At 42.9% G+C, this 19731-nt stretch overlaps 1 protein-coding gene across 2 annotated transcripts; it reads left to right on the top strand.

The window, feature by feature from the left end:
* Positions 1-837: 837 nt before the first annotated feature.
* xylt2 (xylosyltransferase II) lies at positions 838-18250 on the top strand. 2 transcript variants are annotated; one of them, XM_037791139.1, is made up of 12 exons: positions 838-881; positions 1168-1392; positions 7751-8294; positions 9357-9532; positions 11050-11252; positions 12405-12485; positions 12580-12796; positions 13207-13383; positions 13511-13767; positions 14112-14307; positions 14678-15011; positions 15807-18250. In XM_037791139.1, the coding sequence occupies exons 2-12, from the start codon at positions 1261-1263 to the stop codon at positions 16127-16129; spliced, it is 2640 nt and encodes an 879-aa protein (XP_037647067.1). In that variant the 5' UTR covers positions 838-881; positions 1168-1260; the 3' UTR covers positions 16130-18250. The 2 variants fall into 2 exon arrangements, with proteins under 2 accessions (XP_037647067.1, XP_037647068.1); XM_037791140.1 differs by lacking the exon at positions 838-881 and adding an exon at positions 2554-2743 and having other exon boundaries at positions 1261-1392.
* The last annotated feature ends 1481 nt before the right edge of the window (positions 18251-19731 follow it).

Here is a 19731-nt window from a genome sequence, read left to right as displayed (position 1 = left end):
TCAAGATGTGAATGAAAATGGGTTCTATGGGTACCCACGAGTCTCCCCTTTACAGCATGCCCACTTTATGATAATCACATGCAGTTTGAGGCAAGTCATAGTCAAGTCAGCACACTGACACACTGACAGCTGTTGATGCCTGTTGGACTGCAGTTTGCCATGTTATGATTTGAGCATATGTTTTACGCGAAATGCAGTACCTGTGAGGGTTTCTGGACAATATTTGTCATTGTTTTGTGTTATTAATTGATTTCCAATAATAAATATATACATACATTTGGATAAAGGAGCATATTTGTCCACTCCCATGTTGATAAGAGTATTAAATACTTGACAAATCTCCCTTTAAGGTACATATTTAACAGATCAAATATGTGTGATTAAAGTGGCAGTAGGCAGTATATTTTTGGGATCATCGGGCAAACATTCCATAATAACCTTTCAGCATATTGTAATTCAAGTTTTCTGAGAGATAACTAGACTTCTGCACCTCCTCATGGCTCTGTTTTCAGGCTTTAAAAAATCTAGCCCGTGATGCGAGACTTTGACCAATCACAGGTCATTTCAGAGAGAGAGAGAGCGTTCCTATTGGCTGTGCTCCGGTCATGTGACCGGAACTTGGCGTTCCTTCACCAGATTTTACAATTGCGGCGGTGTCATAAACGTTCTCATTTTACAGCTAAACCGTGCACTACAAGATGATTCTGAAAACATTTGAGGAGAGAAATAGGCATTAACGTAACATAATATTGATTCATATTTGATCAGCGCTGCCTAGTTTGACTGTTTGTTTGGAGTTTGCGAGTGATTGACAGCCGGCTCTCATAGAGGGCAGCTGGACAGCAGACCTCAGATCAGCTCTTACTGCTTGTTTACCTCCGGTAAGTGAAATCTTGCAGATGGCGTTAGGAGCACTGGAAGACACAGAGGCACATGATTTTTTTCAGGTTACCTGTTTCATGTACTACTGTCAGGCGACCGTTTTATAAAAATAACTTTTTTTAATCATATTTGCTCCAATCTCGCCTACTTCAGCTTTAATTTCCGCTTGAGAAGGAGCAACAAAAATGACATTATTTTTATTGTTATATTGTTGTTTTGAACAAAAATACACAGTAGAAACATCGTGATCCAGTGTTTAAAGTTTTGGGGGACTAAACTTTGCAGCAACCTGAGGAAGGCTGAGCGCCACCGCGTGCGCGCGCAGTCCAGAATGCGCCGTGCACGCGCCCCTCGTCGACTCGACTGGTAGTCGTAAAGATGGTGGCCAGCGACCGAGTGCAGAAGCTGCTCCGACGGTACAAACTAGCGATAGCCGCCGCGTTAACCATCCTCCTGGTCCAGGGGCTGGTGGTATGGAGTCTGAGGAGTCTGGAGGAGGGCGACGCAGAGGTGAGACACTCAGTCCCTACGGTTAATATGTGATCCGGTTTGGTTTAATTGAGGAGCTATCTTAGCGCTTAGCGTTAGCATTAGCTCCCTGTGTGTTATGAATCAGTAGCGCTAGCTGATGCTAGCTCAGTTAGCAGTTGGAGGAACAGCGTCAGTAACAACCGGACCAGCCCTGTCTTGTCTGTCTGTCTTGTCTGTCTTGTCTGTCTGTCACCCGCCACGGCAACCAGACTAGTACAGTACAATACTACATGTTCACAACTATGACATTACCGGTATTCATAGCACTCGTTAAACGGTTGTTAACTTGTTTAAGAATAGAATAGAAAGCTTTATTATCATTGTATTAAATACAACGAGATTCACAGTTGCCACTTCTGGTCAGTGCTTTAAAACAGTAACTTGACAAGACTAAACGAGGCAGATAAAACATATAACAGGTGAAACACACACAGTTATAAAGCAAATAAAACAGGTAAAGTAGATGTAATAAATACATATAAACAGAAGTGTTACACTAGAGGTATAAAATATAAAAATAGATGTAATGTAAACAGAGGTAATTGCACTTGTAAAATAGGAAGGGTATATGTTATAAATAAAATGTAAACAAAGGTAGTTGCACTTGAGGTGTACATTGCATCAAGGATATATTGCACAGACACATGTATTTCACATTCAGTGTATTACTATTGCACAGATGTATTGTTTGTGTAGTAGTAGTAATAGTTGTGGACCTACTGAGGCAGTGGGAGCTGGAGATCTCTTCCAGGAAGGGCAGAGGGCAGCCTATAATCCTCTGGGCCGTGTCTATGACCCTCTGCAGAAGAAGTCGTCTTCACACTGTCACTAACGTTACATTTAATTTAGAGTCACTGTGAAATGTGGCAGACAAACAGACAAACCAGTACTAACGTTACACATCTGAAAGAGTAAAGAGGAGGTCTATGAAGTGATGCAACTTTATGGGAACATGTGAAAGCACTCCCGTTATGATTCATTTAATCATAAACAGTTCATCGATATGAGCGTCATTTAGCTGCTCCCATTCAGCATCTGTTATAGTGTTTGTATTCATATCCACCAGAGGCTTTTCTCTGTGGGGGCTGTTCCGTCTCTGTGACCTTCACTAAGCTTTGACTCATACCAAAACACCCACAGAGAGGGAGCATATCCCAGGGATGAAGGCTAAAGTTTAGCAGCAGCAGCAGCAGAGAGAGCTGCCTCCACTACATACCACTGAAACAACTCATTTAGTCCACCGTGGGAAGCACATCTCTGGGTCTCTCTTGCACACCTGGAAGCGCACTACCCTGAGGCAGTGCCTGTTCTTGTTCTCCCTCTAAATAAGGTAAAGGGAGTATGTTAACAGATGTGTGACCCGTGGAGGACTATGTGTGCATACTGGAATCATTTTTTTTTTAAGGCACACAGATCCTGAGAGTAGCAGGAATGCAAGGCTGACACCTGAGTTTGGGAGTCGTGCTGTCACCTTGTCATGATATGACAAGCAGTGGAATCAGTGTGCGTATAATATTCCTCCCAACATGTATAGATTGCAGATCTGTGCCTGGAGGGTGAAGCAGGCAGCAGATGAAATGCAATGGCTTCAGTGGAGGGAAGAAGTTTGACCCATAGAGGGAATCTTCCTGTTGTCATTGCCCTTTGCCCTCAAAGACAATGATGTGGACCAATTTACTTATGAGCTAAACAGTAAACACAAAGCTAATTCTCAGTAAGTGCTAGGGCTGGGACGACACACCTATCTCCTGATTCGATACTGTCACGATACTTGGGTGCCAGTATTGTTTGGCTGCCAAGTATTGTAATTCGATGTTACAATTTATTGCGACTTTTTTAACACTAGACCATGGGAAAAAGTTGAATCATACACCTCTAGGGATTTTTACTTTGGAAAATATCTAAATGAATACAGTAAAAATATTAGATTTTCAACATGTATGTAGTCAGAGATGTCCTGAAGTCAAATATATCAGTCACTGTCAGGCATTATTTATAAAAACAATTCCAGCAACCCAAAAATCAAAGAATAAAGACATTTCTCTCACAAATTAGTGGTTATTTTCTTTTTAATTTATAAGGGACATGCAATGTTTTAAACTACTGATGAATATAATCCAATCAATCTTATTTCCATAGATGTATTTTGTATATACAGTTCCCTTTATTAACACCTTATTTTGAAAACCGGACGTAGTCACACATGTAGACTTCAGCTAACTTTGCCAAGTCCGTCGCTAGCTCTCCCGTCATCTCCGTTCTCTTTATACATCCATGGTCAGCTCCATCGGGGCCGTTTGAATGCACTTAACATAAATGTCAGTATATGGGTGCTCTACAGTTGTAGCGTCGGCTGACTTGAACTCAGAGATGCGAGTGACGGCTGGCTTGACCGCACGTTACCGCAATACGATAACGTTTCCTGTCCTTGACAGATTTGCATGCAAGTTTAGCCGTGATGTCTAGCTCTGCTTTTCCTGGCAATGTGTGAAACCCAAAGTGTTTCCATACTTTACTGGATGTGTAGTGTTTACCAAGCTGGATTTAATATGTGAGGGTGCAGGTCGTATCCAGGCGGACCCTCGGCTGCGGTTTGTTTTGTTTTGTTTTTGGTTATAATTATTATATGACGTCACGTTACTCAGACTACAACAATAAGAGCGGTAACTTCCTTCTACCTCCACATAGACTCAAATGAAGCAAATATATTGATTCCCGCATTAAAAAATCAATTTCAAAATCGGAAAAAAAAAGAATTGCGACACATAAGTGAATCAATTTTTTTCACACCCCTAGTAAGTGTCTGGTCTTTTGCCATTCATTTAATCTGAGTTACACCAGCCTAGATGAAGTAATCCATTTCCTTAGTTTTGACACACTTAAATGTGACATTGTGACAAAACGAGAAGTGTGAAATGTCGTTCCTCATATTGAACACGCAATGTTCCTTTGGACTTCAATCCTCTGTGTTTGCATTATGAGCCTCTGGGCTTTCTGCTAGCTCATCAGGTGCATTCAGGCTTAAACATGCTTCAGCAAAGATCCAGAGAAGTGTCTGTAGGGTGTCTGTGGTTAAGCTCATCTAGAACTGTCTGTATGTAAAGGAGCATACGTACACCTCTAAAATCTCAACACGACTACACATAGTATTTGCTGTCCAGTGCCTCAGGGCAAACTGAAAAATAATGATTTAAAGTTGAAAACAGGTCTCATTCATACCTCGTGAACTCTGGCTTCAGTAATGTGACACTGCCGCTCGGCGCAAATGTCAGCCTGACATGCAACTATGTTGGCAGACACCTATGCAAACGTCAGCGAGCGTGGAGTCCTGACGTGTTTCACTCACAGATGCAGAATCAAATATCAGGCTTTGAGAGTGCATATTAATCATCACTTCACCGCTCAAGAGGGCAACATGAGCGAGTGGCTGGATTCCTCCACGCTCTGCGGTCTCTGTGTTAACTTGCATCTGCTCTAATCGGTGGCTCGCCATGCATGCGTGAACACAGCCACGTGCGTTTATATTTAAAGCCCTTGTCCAGGACTGAAGAAGAAGACTCTGTCATATCTGTGTCACCCTCTGCTTGCCCGTGCTCTCCTGCAGAAACGAGCGCTCGCTGCTGCTCCCCGCTTCAGCAGATGGTGACGCTGATACGCTTTCACTCCATTTTAATTGGAAAGTAAAGAGGCCGCCTCGCTTGCCTTTGAATCAATACATTTTTTGACATGATGGTGTTAATTAAAAGCTGTGAAAACGAGTGATAAGGAAAATTGAAACATTAGCCCCTGCTGCATGCTTGTCTTCTGTGTGAGAACATTTACTCTTGAAAAAGTAAAGTAGTGTCTTTATCAGCGTTAGCTGGCGAAAGATGTTCACAGTTGTGTTTTTATTAATTTAGCAGCTATGAGCCACCATAGAAAGATACCACCACTGAAAATGTAAAATATTCTTCAGGATTTTGAAGTTGAGAACAAAAGTCTTTATCATAATTATTCGTTTTTTTTAGCATACATCTAGCTGTGTTTACCGGGTGTCTTCAGGAACACAGGTTTCTTGTTTAGGGGACATTTAGGACATCAGGTTTCTGCCGAAAGCTGACAATAGCCAGGTTACTCAAGTCCATGTAAACTCACTGAAAGAGGCTCGCACTGCAATGACTCTGGTATGTAACTGGGCTCCACAATGCCTCTTACTGTAATGGGTTTGAGAGTGCAGTTGGCCATCAGCAGCAGACTGTGCTGTGTTGGTTGGCAGCTGGTTTATTGGCACTGTATTATCTGGCTCCTTGTCCTAACCACGCAGCACCAGCAGTCCCACTATCCTGTTCCCACCGTCTCTGGGCTGTCGGCGTGCCAGCGGCGTGAGGCGAGCGAGCCCGCGTTCTGCCATATCGTCTGACAGAGGCAGCCCACTCACTGTTCTTCTTCTTCTTCTCCAAGTGCATATTTTGAAGGGCCTTTTGTGTGATCCAGTAATCTAGTGTGCCAAAGCTGTGATGCTGTTTGGCTGAAAGATTTAAAAATGGCTTAAGTCCTGTTTTTTTTTTTTTTTATCCTTCCATTTTTGTAGGTGTGATTTGTGCTCCAGTAAGACTGATTCTCTCAATACTCGTGCATTAAAATTATATTATACGCCTAAGCCTTGGGCATTGAAACTGTAGGAAGAAACAGAAGATTAATGATGGTTGCGGTCTATCCGACACTAGGTCCTCACATCATTACAGTACCTCAGTACCTTTGTGCACAAAAACCCTGACATTAAACTGAAATATTGACTAAAGATGAACTCTCTAGCTTTTAATTATATTAACTCCATTTTTCTATTGGAGGAACACACATCTCAACACATCCTTTGGAGCTGATCTTTCCCTTATATTGCTGATTTTCACTCAACCACATCTAAATGACAAATGCTTTCTGGACTTAAAGGGATAGTTAGGGTGTTTTAAAGTGGGGTTGTATGAGGTACTTATCCATAGTTGGTGTATTACCTACAGTAGATGACAGTCGGCGTGCCCCAAGTTTGGAGAAACAGACCTGAGTACCCACACTGTAGCAAAGCAATACAGTGCTGTGGACGGCAGCAAAATGTATTTTAGCCACCTAAAAAAAAGGCTCACCTAAAAAAATGTATATCTGTTTAAGTGTACGTTATATTTAGAATATTTTCAGACAGCGAACTGAACTGAACGTGAAACGTATTTATACTGTTTTTGTCCTCTGAGACATTTTTTCACTTTCAGTTCACTTTTCCGTCGGAAAGGGCATCTACTGTATGTAATACACTGACTACGGATAAGTACCTCATACAACCCCACTTAAAAAAACCCAAACTATCCCTTTAATATCTCCTTTAGGAATATTACAGCAAAAGATTCCAGTTATGAGACACTTTTATGACTTTAAAGCAGATATACTGTAAGAGGATTAATCTCTTTGACATTTTAGGGAGTCTATAAAGTCTCAGAGGATGATTTGAGATGCAAATGTCATGCACAAATCATGAAGTCATGATTTAAAATGCTTTGATGTTGAAGATGTATTAATCATATGAAGGAAAAATGATCATACAAAGCTGGGCCAATAGCCTGCAGCTGTGCAATTAATTGTTTAACTTATTAACTAACATTATAAGAACATTTTTCACCTATTGCAAAATAATGAGTTTTCTTTTCTCCTGGCAAGTGTGTGTTTTTTTTGGCACAAACATGCATATACATGCAGTAAAAACATATTCAATCCCCCCCTCCAAACACACAATCACACACACACACACACACACACACACACACACACACAGTAGATGTCTGATAAGGATTCTCTGTATAACCTCCTTAACGTCTGATGTTTCATACTCAGTTTCGGTGTCTGTGTGTGTGTGTGTGAACACGTGACACACATTTGTATGCATTCTTCCTGCATTTTTTGCCAGAGGGTGCAGACAGAGGTTGGTTGAGGTCTCTACAGTGAATCACTGAATTCATTATGTGTCTTTGAGTGTGTGTGTGTGTGTGTGTGGCTACCCAGAACTGTGCTTTTTGCAGATTAGCTCCATAAAAAGGCAGAGGCTCAGCTAAAAATAAACCAGATCAGAGAAATGAGGAAAAAAAACAAAACAAGTAAACACATCCTTTCCTCTGGGGCTCTTTCAGCTGTTGTCTTAGTGGTGGTCTTAGTTTACCTTATGTCATTCCTGGACTGTGAATCAATGCTTCCTCATAGTGTTTGTCCAGGATGTTCTTACAGCAATGAATCTGGATTTAAAATGCCTTTTTATTCTGTGTCCCTCTCTCTCTCTCTCTGTCCTGCTTTCTTCTTCTCTCCTCTCTCTCCTCAGAGAAAAACACGACGGTCTAAGCTGCCTGACCACAACAGCCAGGATCCCAAAAGGGACGCCGCACTTTGGGAGAAACAAAACTCCTTGTCGGGGAGGAACAGAGGCAGATGGAGCGGCAGGTCAGAGAGGACGGGGGGCACAGCAGCCAGCGCGCTGAGGAGAGGGACCAGCCGCAAAGGAGAAAAGCCCAGCGTCAGGCTGAAGTCCCCCCAGGAGCGGGGGATGACGGGAGCTGGATTGGACGGCTTGGTCCTCCACGACCCGTCCAGCAGCCGCAACTTCAGCGAGACCCGGGGTGGAGCTGATGGGGCAGCCAGGTTACCCGCCGCTGCCATATTGGGGGAACCGGGGAGCGTGGACGGGGCGCACCAAGCACCCAGCAGTGACTTTGTGCCTAAATGTGACATCATAGGCAAGGACGCGTTGTCCGCCCTTCATCGCGCCGGGTCGCAGCAGTGCCGACAGGAGATCGCCAACATGGTGTGTCAGCATCAGGCCGGGAAGCTCATGCCAGACACTCTTCCTCAGTTCTGCCCGCAGCTCGGTGAGAACTCATGCACAGATAGTGTGATTATCTACTCAATGATCATTTATTTGTTTAATTTTCCCCCACTGAAAGATTTTCAATCAAAACATTTCTCTTCACCAAATTTTCTTGAATATCCCATGAAATTTGAGTTGGGGTTTGTTTTTCTCGATCCTTTTGTCGTATCTAAAGGAAGCCCAGAAACGTCAACATACTGTTTGTGTCTCTGCCAATGTTTTCATAAATTAATAAATAGCTACTCCATTTTTTGAAAACCCTAAGACTGGGTAATAATTGAATATGATCATACTTAAAATTTTCATTTTTATGGCGCTATTGTGGTTCACACACCTTTTTTTTTAAGTCAATAGGATTTGTTACAGTAAATTATAAAAAAACACCCACTGGGATGAACACAACTAAATGTGTCTTATATTTGCACATTAATATATATATATATTTTTTTATATAAACTTTTATTGGTTTTAAAGATATGTATTGAAAATTAACTTTTTTTTTTTGCATAATTCAAAACAAAACATTAATTGAAAATAAATAAATCATAAAGAATTATATAAAAAATAAAAATAGAATGATTGCTAATTATGATAATAATAATAATAATGATAGTATAAATAGTGTAAATAATAATTTGATTACCTCCACATTAATGTTGTGTATATTGCCCACCGGGTTAGACGTCATAGGCAGCCAATCAAGTCGCACACATCTCTGATTTTATATACAGGTGTATATCTGTACTACAAGACTGTAGTGCAGTGTAATGTAGTGGTTGCACTGGGGCAAAACACTCAACCCACGCCTCTAGTTTGTTTGTGCGTTCCAGTGAACACAGTTGGTGGCGATCAGGTGTGTGGGAAGCTTTGTTGGGGGGAAAATGGAAAAGGACAAAACAAGCCTATACATTTCACACATGAACCTGTTATGTAACCTATTAAAATACATGTTTATCCAATTAACAGTGTCTTTCTCAACACCCAGCCTACAAGATATTAGTCTTTTGAAACTCTCCAGACTTTATTGATTCAGTCGTTTTATTTCTCCGTCCTCTTTGACCAGGTGTATCAAACCAGGTCCAGGCCGTCGGCGAGCTGGACAACAGCCTGTCCAAAGTGGAAAACCCCGTCAGAGTGGCTTTTGTTCTGATGGTCCATGGCCGCGCTGTACGGCAGCTCAAGCGCCTCATCAAAGCCATATATCACCAAGACCACTACTACTACATCCACGTGGACAAGGTAAGCCCTAGAAGGAGATCACAGTGCCTTGACTACCATATATTCTGCGTGATATGTACATGGCATCACAATTGCATGATAGAAATAAATAAGAGACAATTCATTCTTCAAGCTGGAAAAGGTTCTGCTGGTGACACTAGCCCACACAGTATTGTTTATTTATGTTGAACACTGATGAGTGTATTTGGCACCCTGCTTGTTGCTCGCCACACTGAGCTCACAAATGCTTTTACCGGTTAGGTGTCGTTGCATTATGAAGGTTAAATATATCCCGTGGGTCTCGCAGTGTGGTAAAGGGGATTAGCCTGGATAGAGTAAAGTGTGGTTATTCTTAGGGGCTGGATTTAGCGGAGGAAAAGTCTGCTATCATGTGCAGCCTGAAGGCATAAAGACAAATGCAAGGTTTACTGGCGATACTGAGGCAGAGACCTCAGGTGTGTTCAGCGAAGACAGCAGAGAAACAGGTGCCTGTCGACAGTGCACCTGTGTAGCCGGAAAGGTTGTCGAGTCCCGGGGAGTCGCTCTGTTCTGCTGCCAAGGGGACGGCGGAGAGGCAGTGATGAATAGGCAGTCAGTGGGACAGACACACCACAGACACCATCTCAGACACACCGCCCAACCTAACCTCATTTATCTCCGAGGCAAAAGCCTTGTTTGAGAGATGAGGCTGTAAAACAGGTCAGATTGTAGTGGAGTCAGTCTACCAGCTCCTCTGCACTCCAACACTCAAACAAGTGAAGACTGTGGGTTTAGGACCGTCATTCTGGTGCCGTTGTCTCCGTTATGAACACAACCAGGACGCCCACAGATTTATTGCAATGTCTGAAGACAAATTTAAGACTTGTCCACAACATGTCCACTCTTTATTTAACACAGGACAGAGTCAGTAGCACACCGTTCATGCTTCACTAAACAAAACAATTGGACTTCACGTCCCTGAACAAAGTGTCTTTTTGCCTGTTAAACTGCCCATTTATCACTTCAGGAGCTTTTATTAGCTGTGTTCATTTGGAAACGGGCTGCTTGGTAATGAGTTGATGATTAATCTAATTAAAGGGAAATAAAAAAGGTCTTTTGAACCTGCAGATTTGGGCTTCCTGCAATCTTCAGACTTGTAGCTATATCTCTCACTACTCTTTGCATAAAGCTCGACAGCTGTTTGGCTTTTTGACTTCCTCCATCTCGTCCTTTATTCCCTCCTAAAGTTTAATCCCTGCTCCACGTTTTTTTTTAGTATCCTTTAAGCTCAGTTGCTGTCACCTATTGCCACTTTGAGAAGGGAATTTGTTACACGGCAAAAATAGCTCATTTTAATTTTCTCTTTCCATCATCATGTTGACCTCCCGTTGTTCTGCTCGGATCAGATTCTCTTTCAACACGGGCCAGCTTTGTGTGGTTGTCTTGGCACAGTGGCAGCTGCAGATCTGTGGGAACTGGATTAACGTTTGCGATGCAGAAACTCGCTCAGTTTTCACTCATCTAACTGTTTGACCTTTTTGTGCTTTGAAACTCTCCAGCGATCCGGCTACATGCATCGGGAGGTGCTGGAGATAGCCCAGCAGTACCCGAACATACGAGCCACGCCCTGGCGGATGGTCACCATCTGGGGCGGCGCCAGCCTGCTGAAGGCCTACCTTCGCAGCATGCAGGACCTGCTCTCCATGCTGGACTGGAAGTGGGATTTTTTCGTCAATCTCAGCGCTACAGATTTCCCCACCAGGTAACCAGAGTAACGTTATTGTTACGCAACATCCTTAGACCACAGCAGTATTCTCACATATCCCTGTGTAGCTCTGAACTCGGTGCATTTAACCTTTATTATGGTTATGGTGGGCCCCAAATAGGCCTGCCGCGGTTGCCAGTGTTACCGGTGTTACACGGTGGTCGGGCATACATCGATTGCTTTTTTTTTTATAGAAATAAAACCCATTTAGTTCATTTTGGCGAGTCAGTGGCACATTATCAATACATAGTCGGACGACGGACACTACAAACTGAGAGTGAAAGTGTCTGCTCTGTACGGAGTCTCAGCTCATAGTAGCAGGAGTCAGATTTAACACACACAGGACAAGAGAGAGTTGACAAGCAAAGACAATGGCGGAGGATTTGGTGGCGAAGCCAAAAGCAAAAGCGCCTATTTGGCAATGTTTCGGATTTAAACCCAATGCTCTAAGGGAACCATGATGTTAATGAGGCAATCGCAGCGGCTCCAGGTGGAAACCTGCAGCCTTGCAGTGAAAGCTGGACCGGAGAGGCCAGACACACAGCCATCCAACAGTAAAGATCAAAGTAAGCGCTCTACATATATTGAGCGTCATCTTTTCTTGTAAAATGTCCGGTGTAATCGGTAACACCGGTATTGTCACAAGATAATTAACCGGTGGAAAAATGTCCTTACCGTGACATCCCTATAGCCCCAACTCCATTCAAGTGGTTATATACAGTTCGTCCGGTGTTGTGCATCAGAGCTTGTCTTGACATCTTTTCCAGTTTGCGTTGATTGCCTTTTTCATTGGCGGCTTAATCTTTCAATACTGGGTGGAGATCTGATTCCTTTCCTGACCGACAGTTCCTGCAAAGTTAGCATTTGCCAGATGAAAAGAGTAGTCTGGTTGTAGCAGCATTAAATGGATTGTTTTATTCACTGATTCACAGAGTTGGCAGCAAGTAGTCGTCTTTCTTGCTGATTGTTTTTTGCTGCATTTCTGGGGCTGTTTTGATTGGTTGGATGCACACAGACAACCCTATGTCAACCAAATCCTGTCCAAGTTTCACTCATGGATGTTATCAGACAGCATCAAACTCGAGCCAGCCTTTTATTTTCCAAAGAATCTTCTAGAAATCTCTCTTCTTTCTTGACCTCTTCCTGCAGGACCAATGATGAACTAGTGGCGTTCCTGTCGCAGCAAAGAGACAAGAACTTCCTCAAGTCCCATGGGAGAGAAAATGCCCGGTGAGTACATTTGGTTGGTGTTTTTGCTGAATGCTGCACCACAATGTCTCTCCCACACACATCGATTTAAACCGTGTTCTCTTTGTTGTTGAAGGTTTATTAAGAAGCAGGGCCTCGATCGTCTCTTCCACGAGTGCGACAACCACATGTGGCGTCTCGGCGAACGCAGCATCCCGGAAGGCCTGGAGGTCTCAGGTGGCTCCGATTGGTTTGCGCTCACCCGCCGCTTCGTGGAGTACGTCATCAACTCCCAGGATGACCTGGTGTCGGGGCTGAAGCAGTTCTATTCCTACGCCCTGCTCCCCGCTGAGGTAAAGTAAGCCTTAGGTGGTCTGTTTATCTCCCGTAGTTGAGACAGACAGGTTGATATACAAGTCTGTCTCAGGCCCGTCCTCCCCTGCCAAGTCAGAAGAGCCTAGCAGCGGAGATAATGTAATACTTTAAGCTTTCAGGCGCAGCGTGCAGCAGAGGTGCCAGACTAGAGAAGGGTTCACTTGAGTTTATCTGACTGTGTGCTTTAATGTCTCAGAGGAGGTGCAGCAGTTTGTTCGCTGTTGTTTGGGGCTATAGAGGCGTGACCTTTTGCAATTTAGAGCCAGAGGATATAAACTGTTTGTCTTTGACGGTTTACAGTGTCTTCACTCTCACACAACAACACAGGCTTTTGTTGTATTGTGCAGCACAGCAGAAATGATGTGTTTACTCTTCTGCTTCTTCCCAGTCCTTCTTCCACACGGTGCTCGGGAACAGTCACATGTGCGACACCCTGGTGGACAACAACCTGCGCGTCACCAACTGGAACCGTAAGCTGGGCTGTAAATGCCAGTACAAGCACATTGTCGACTGGTGTGGCTGCTCTCCCAATGATTTCAAACCGCAAGACCTCATCCGGATCCAAGTGAGTGGGCCAGCTGAAGAACAACAGTCTAGCTTGTAGTTTCCCAATCCCCTCGTGTGTCATTAGCACCAGTTCGGTTCAGCGTCTCAAAGGCTTATTTCTGTTTTTCTTCATTGTTTTTCCACAGCAATTGACCCGTCCGACATTCTTTGCCCGCAAGTTTGAGTCAACCGTGAACCAGGAGGCCATAGACATCCTGGACACTCACCTGTACGGCCAGTACGCTCCGGGCACCGTCGCCATCAAGGCGTACTGGGAGAGCCTGTTTGATCAGTTGGATGGCGTGGGCTCACTCAGCGACGCGGCTCTCACTGCTTACACCGCTTTCTTTCGTATCAGCCTAAAGAATCTGGCGACCACTCACAGCAACGTGGAGGCCTGCAGGTCCGTAGACACTGTTTACTTTTTTTTTTTTTTTTGGAGATTTGTAAATTATATAACAGGTAGGGCTTCTCGCCCAAAGAAATTCCTTGTCAACTTACACTCATACAATTTTGTCGACTAATTAATCAGTTGATTTAATCGACAAATCAGAAAAAATCACACAAATGCACCACTTTAAATCTTGTGTTTACCAGAAAAAATAATTAAAAATTACTAATCGACTAAAGAAATCTTAGTTGACTAAGACCAAAACGGACGATTAGTCGTCTAAGACGGACAGGTTTATTTCTTTGCAGAATACAATAATCTCTTATGTGTGATTATTTTTTTTTCACTCACTGCAGATTGGAACCAGTTGGCCACCCTCTATCAGTACACGTGTACTTTTATGACGATCATTTCCAGGGATATCTGGTGCGTCAGGAAGCCCAGGCTGTGGGTTCAAAGGTCAGGGAGACACTGGAGATGTGGGCAGTGCCCCAAGCCACGCTTGTCCTCGAGACGAACCTTAAGGAGTTTGAAAGACTCAAGAATCTGGAAGTAAGTGTACTTCTTGTCTAAAGATGATGAGGATTTCTCATCATCATTGAAGATTCTGCCCTGTGCAAACTTTTAATATCAAGGTATCTAAAGAAAACTGCTTTACAGGAAGATTTTCTTCCTGATATGAAAAGAATTGGGGAGGTTTCATCAGGGCTTGATCTGACCGAAACTGAACTAATTAGTTTTAAAAATATGTTAATTTTGGGAGGAAAGCTAGAGCAGAAAGTGCTAACTATTCTCTCTTCTCGTCCTCAAATAAAATATGAAAGTCAAAACGTAGGCGGCATTGTTTTGTATTGTGTCACATAACCTTTTGTTATTTCAGGACACTACAGACTGTGATTCCTTTTGTCTTTCTCCCCGGCAGATCGGCACAGAGTGGGATCCTAAAGAAAGAATCTTTCGTAACTTCGGCGGCGTGATCGGCCCTTTGAACGAACCACTGGCGGTCCAGAAGTGGGCGCGTGGTCCCAACCTCACAGCCACTATTGTGTGGATCGACCCGGCTCTGTCTGTGGCAGCATCTTATGACATCACCGTGGATGTGGATGCAGAGTACACCCAGTACAAACCGCCACTGCAGCGCCCCCTGCGGCCCGGTACCTGGACGGTACGGGTGTTAAAACAGTGGGAGCGCGTGGCGGAAGTTCGCTTCCTCGTCATGCCCTTAACCTTCAAAGATAAGGAGCCGCTGCGCAAAGGTGAGACGTGGATTCAGAGCATTTGATTGTCATTATGTCAGTTAAAAAGATAAAGCTGCCATATTTGTCTTATTGTCCACAATTCCCATGAAATACCAAAACCAACAATGTGTTAGTCTGTCTCTTAATACTTGCCGACATCCCAACTATGTCTGTGGCACTCAGCCCCAACCCCATGTATTCCTACCGAAGATGTAAATCTTGAAAAATGGGTCACAAATATATAGTTTCAATTTTAGAAACAGCTGCACACTGTAGTATTTGGATACATGATAAACATTCACTTCATCCAAAGAGTATATTTGTCTTCGTCTCCCAGCACAAAGCACTTTACGAGAAAGAAATAAAAGAATGCAGAGATGCAGAATTTAAAGATAGATTGATTGCAGAACAGCTTGGAATCAGGGATGGTGGCACAACAAAAGATGTAGGAAAGATCAGACAGTAGTGATTGTGTTCTAGGCAGCTAAACGATAGCTTTCTGCTAATGTCATTCATTCATTAGCCCGGTTTGGGACTAGCGATATCCATTGCACCCACGTAATTAAGTCAGTTTTGTCTTGTATTGCGAATTTTTGCAACAAATAGAATAACAATATGCATCAGACTCAGTCTGAAAGGCTTGTCGCCTTTTGATTCGGATGAGGGATAAAAAAAAACCGCATACGAAAAATAAGGATTTGGTGTGCAAACACCTTTTAAAGTTTAATATGTGATAACTCCTCTGGAAAGTTTTAAAAACTAATTTCCCCCTTTCAATTTCTCTTTGTCTGCAAATATGAATGTCCACTCCAGAGGAGGACAGCTGGCTCCATGCAGGTCCTCCAGGTAACCTGTACCTGGAGCAGAGCTACCAGCAGCTGAGCTCCGTGCTGAAGCTGCCCCCCCAGGAGTCGGCCATGCAGGAGGCCCAGCGTAAATCCCAGCTCGTGGGTCAGGCCCTCGAAGCGTGGGTGGACAGCAGCGTAGGGACCTTCTGGGTCACAGGCGGCCTGTGCGCCATACAGACTTCCTCCTGCCCAACCGTGGCACCTTGCTCCAAGACCTCCTGGAGCTCTCTGTCCCCGGACCCCAAGTCTGATCTGGGCCCACTCAAAAGTGATGGGCGGATCAGGTAGCCCCAAGAGAGGAGTAGACTGTAGACTTCAACACATACACAGGAAGACTGAGAGAGAGCTGGACGTGCACTGCAGAGCTCCATGAGAACTTGTGTGAACCGGATATCATCTCAGAGCTTAAGGGCACATAAACAACAAGACATCTTCCTGCACGGAGGAGTCGGGACGTTCTCAGTGAAGCGGTGATACAGACTTAAAAGAGGAGGATGTGACTGCTGGAAATTTGCACATAGACGTTTTGCAAGCACACAGACTTGTGTCATTGTTTGCTGGATGGTTACACGGATGCCAGATTGTGACAGTATTGTGTTATTATGCTGGCACACAGGTTGCCAGTCAGGGTCGGAGTTTAGAACAAAAACAAACCTCTGCTTTGAAAGACTCGGGAAGCAGTTGTCAAAACTCAACAACAGGCTCCTCTTCATTTCACAGGAGAGTGGAAGCTCTGAATCATGTTATTGTGCTTATTTTTAAGCATTATTATAAAGCATAAGGAGCAGACAGATGAAGTGCACTTTACTGTAAGACTATAATGTTACACAGAGGTCACTTGGTTACAGTGTGAGCAGCAGAAGTGAAAGAGTCATGGATAAGGTCACATCACTTTTATTTTACAGCAAATAGCTGCACCACCAATCCCCTGCACAGACACGTCACTAAATACTTGGACTTGTAATGAGGAAAAGATAACAGAGTGTAGAGAGGGAGTATATCAATTTTAGTTCTGTTTACTGTGACATTTAATTTTTTTTAAACTTTTTTTATGTATTTGTTTTGTCCGTTAGTTCCCCTGAACTGGCTGTAAAGTGTTAAGTTATCTTTGATGTCCATTGTTGCAAAAAAGCCATTATTTCTGGTCAGAGGAAGTGCCTAGACAGCTGCAGCATCAAGGCTGCAGCTGTCTAGCCAGGGTACATTCAAAACTCCCTTGAAATACAGGACAAAACAATCTCAACTCAAAACGTCCAGCTACAGCTCTATGACGACAAACTCCACCTGCTGATGGAGACTATTAGTGAGCAAGTAGCCCTTAAAGGGATAGTTTGGGTGTTTTGAAGTGGGGTTGTATGAGGTACATATCCATAGTAGGTGTCTTACCTACAGTAGACGATTGAGAAACAGACCGGAGCACCGACACCGTAGCAAAGCAATACAGTGCTGTAGACGGGGACGGCAGAAAAACGTATTTTAGCCACCTAAAAGAAAGCCTGCTAGCTTCGGAGAGAGCATGACATGACTATGGATAAGTACCTCATACAATTCCACTTCAAAAACACCCAAACTATCCCTTTGAGTTGAGATTGTTTCGTCAGCTGTTCTTTTAAAGGTCAAGAATGAACTGTCAAGGTGAAATCCTCTGAAAGAAATCGTGTGCTTTTTGGCTCCAGAATTCTTTTGAACTAAAGCCAACTTAGCAAGGTGAAGAAAAATTGGAGAAAACTTTAAAGAAATAGTTTGGTTTGCGTTCTTGTCCAGAGTTAAATGAGAAGATTGATACGACTCTCATGTTTTGTAAAGGTAAAAACGAGGCTACAGCCAGTAGCCTGCTGACTTAGCTTAGCATAAAGACTGGAAACAGAGGGACATAATACGTTATACCTCTTGTGTATCAGTGTATACGCAGTATCGTTGGTGTTTGCTCTCATTTCATTTCTTACGATGCATTTCAATTCAACTCTTTTAAGTCCAACCAACCAAAAATGTTCAACAGTACACTGTATGTTTGTGTTTTTATTTTTAGCGTGATCAAGAGAATCTAAGCTGCCTTCACTCCGCGTAAAGATGAATTGTTTACTACGGGATAATAACTTCCAGAGACGTGCAATGAATGCCTTTTCAGAGGATAGTGAGCCCCCATGTCTGTGTCTTAGTTTGCATTTTTTTACATAATTTTTAAATGTTCGTCAATAATAGTTGGCCACAATATGAGTTTTCAAGTGACCTTGTTTACCTTGCACAGTACAGTTGCTTCAGTGAAGCCCCAGTTTTATGGATATGAGAGAGAGCAAGCGTCGGAACAGATGTTATTTTTCTATGCTGTTTGAGAGGAAGTGTGTATGTTGTCCGTTCATCTCCAGTGCTCTGTTAAACTATTAAAAACTGCTGTCTAATAATGTCGTATTTGACAGTCTTGCCTGTTCAGTGACGTTTGAAGCAGACCTTGTGTTTTGGGGGAGGGGGGTGGGGGATTGAGGTCTCTTGAGGTGCGTGCTGCTGTGATAACCAGCAGCAGTCCGGTCGGTGAGTCATCCTGAGCTTCATGGCTCTCATCTGAGGAGACAACTTCAGCCCGTCAAGGTTTGCCTCTAGGGAAGCTCATAGGCATCCTGACTGATGACTCAATACAGTGATGCTGTTTTCTAGTTTTATCCTCTTACCACGTATCTCTTCTTTAACCAAATCTAGTGGCATTAAGTAATAATTCTTGTTTCTTATATTCCAGATGGACTACATTAAACCAGCATTTTCTTTTTGTCTTAAATTACCTGTTTTCACTGCAAGGTTCTATCCTTTAAAGAAGATAAAGGAGGTAGGACATGTTTGAGAAGGAGAGGCGCTCTCCAGGGTGCTGAACGCTTCCTTGTAGAAATGCCCGACATGGTTTTTACTTCATAAATACTGTAAACTACACCTCCGTGACGCTTTCATATAAATATTTAGTCATGTTTGCGTCTTTGTTCAGGATATAGACCAGCAGGTGATGACCGACGGACAAAGCTGAAGGAGAGGAAGTTTACTTTATTTGCAGAAGCTCATCTGCTTTTGACCAGATAATGCGTTTAAGCTATAGATCAAACGGGATGGATGACGCCTGTGAAACGCCGAGGCAGGAGGAGGTGAAGCTGGTTTCCTCGGACAGCGCTTACGAGTCATCTGCGGTGGACACGGACACAGAGGACGGACAGACTCCCACATCCAGCCCCTTCCCCTATAATGAAGACCTGACGCATAAGGTGATCCATTCATTACTTCTACATGATGAGAATTTGTCAAGTTTGAAATTGTCACAGAGGTCAAATTAACCAGAATTACAGCTGATCTTAGTTCTTGTAGTGAAAATGAATGATTTTCTAGCAATTTTACTACAATATTCTCCATTTAAGTGTGCTCCCTCTGCACATAAAGAAATACCTAGTGCCAGCTAATTTCCCTAAAAAGGTCATCAGGAAAACTGTTACAGTAAACTTAATAAAAGTGTATGGATACTGTGGTTTTAATAATATTTTTCTTATTATTTAGTGCTCCATGTCATGCCAGCTACAATGAATAATATCTATACCAGTTACAGTAATCTGTGGAACCCTAAATTGTTCACTGTTGAATCAATTAAAAAAGACATTATGAATCATATGAATATATTATGAAAAGAATTATAAATGAACCCACAATTTGTTGAATTGATGAAATTATTAAAACTCAACTCATTAATATGATGTATTATTTTTATTATAACGGTTTTATTGGATATAATTTTAGACATTTTTATTTCAAAATGCTCTTTTTCAAATGTAAGTTTTTTAAGTTCATATTAGCATTTTCCCCTTATTTTTATTAAATAATGTCACTTTTCATGACAGTGGTGTCTCATCACATGCACCCTG

Source organism: Sebastes umbrosus, chromosome 14 (genome assembly GCF_015220745.1).
Source record: "Sebastes umbrosus isolate fSebUmb1 chromosome 14, fSebUmb1.pri, whole genome shotgun sequence".
Classification (NCBI taxonomy): domain Eukaryota; kingdom Metazoa; phylum Chordata; class Actinopteri; order Perciformes; family Sebastidae; genus Sebastes; species Sebastes umbrosus.
The sequence above is the reverse complement of the archived record's forward strand: the minus strand, read 5'-3'. Positions and strand labels throughout refer to the sequence as shown.

What these genes read in the sequence shown, in the direction of transcription:
- xylt2 (XM_037791139.1), top strand. Translation starts at nt 1,261, where the DNA reads ATGGTGGCCAGCGACCGAGTGCAGAAGCTGCTCCGACGGTACAAACTA. An exon ending in ACTACATCCACGTGGACAAG is followed by an intron (nt 9,533 to 11,049) that starts GTAAGCCCTAGA and finishes GAAACTCTCCAG; the next exon opens with CGATCCGGCTACATGCATCG. An exon ending in AAAGACTCAAGAATCTGGAA is followed by an intron (nt 14,308 to 14,677) that starts GTAAGTGTACTT and finishes TCTCCCCGGCAG; the next exon opens with ATCGGCACAGAGTGGGATCC.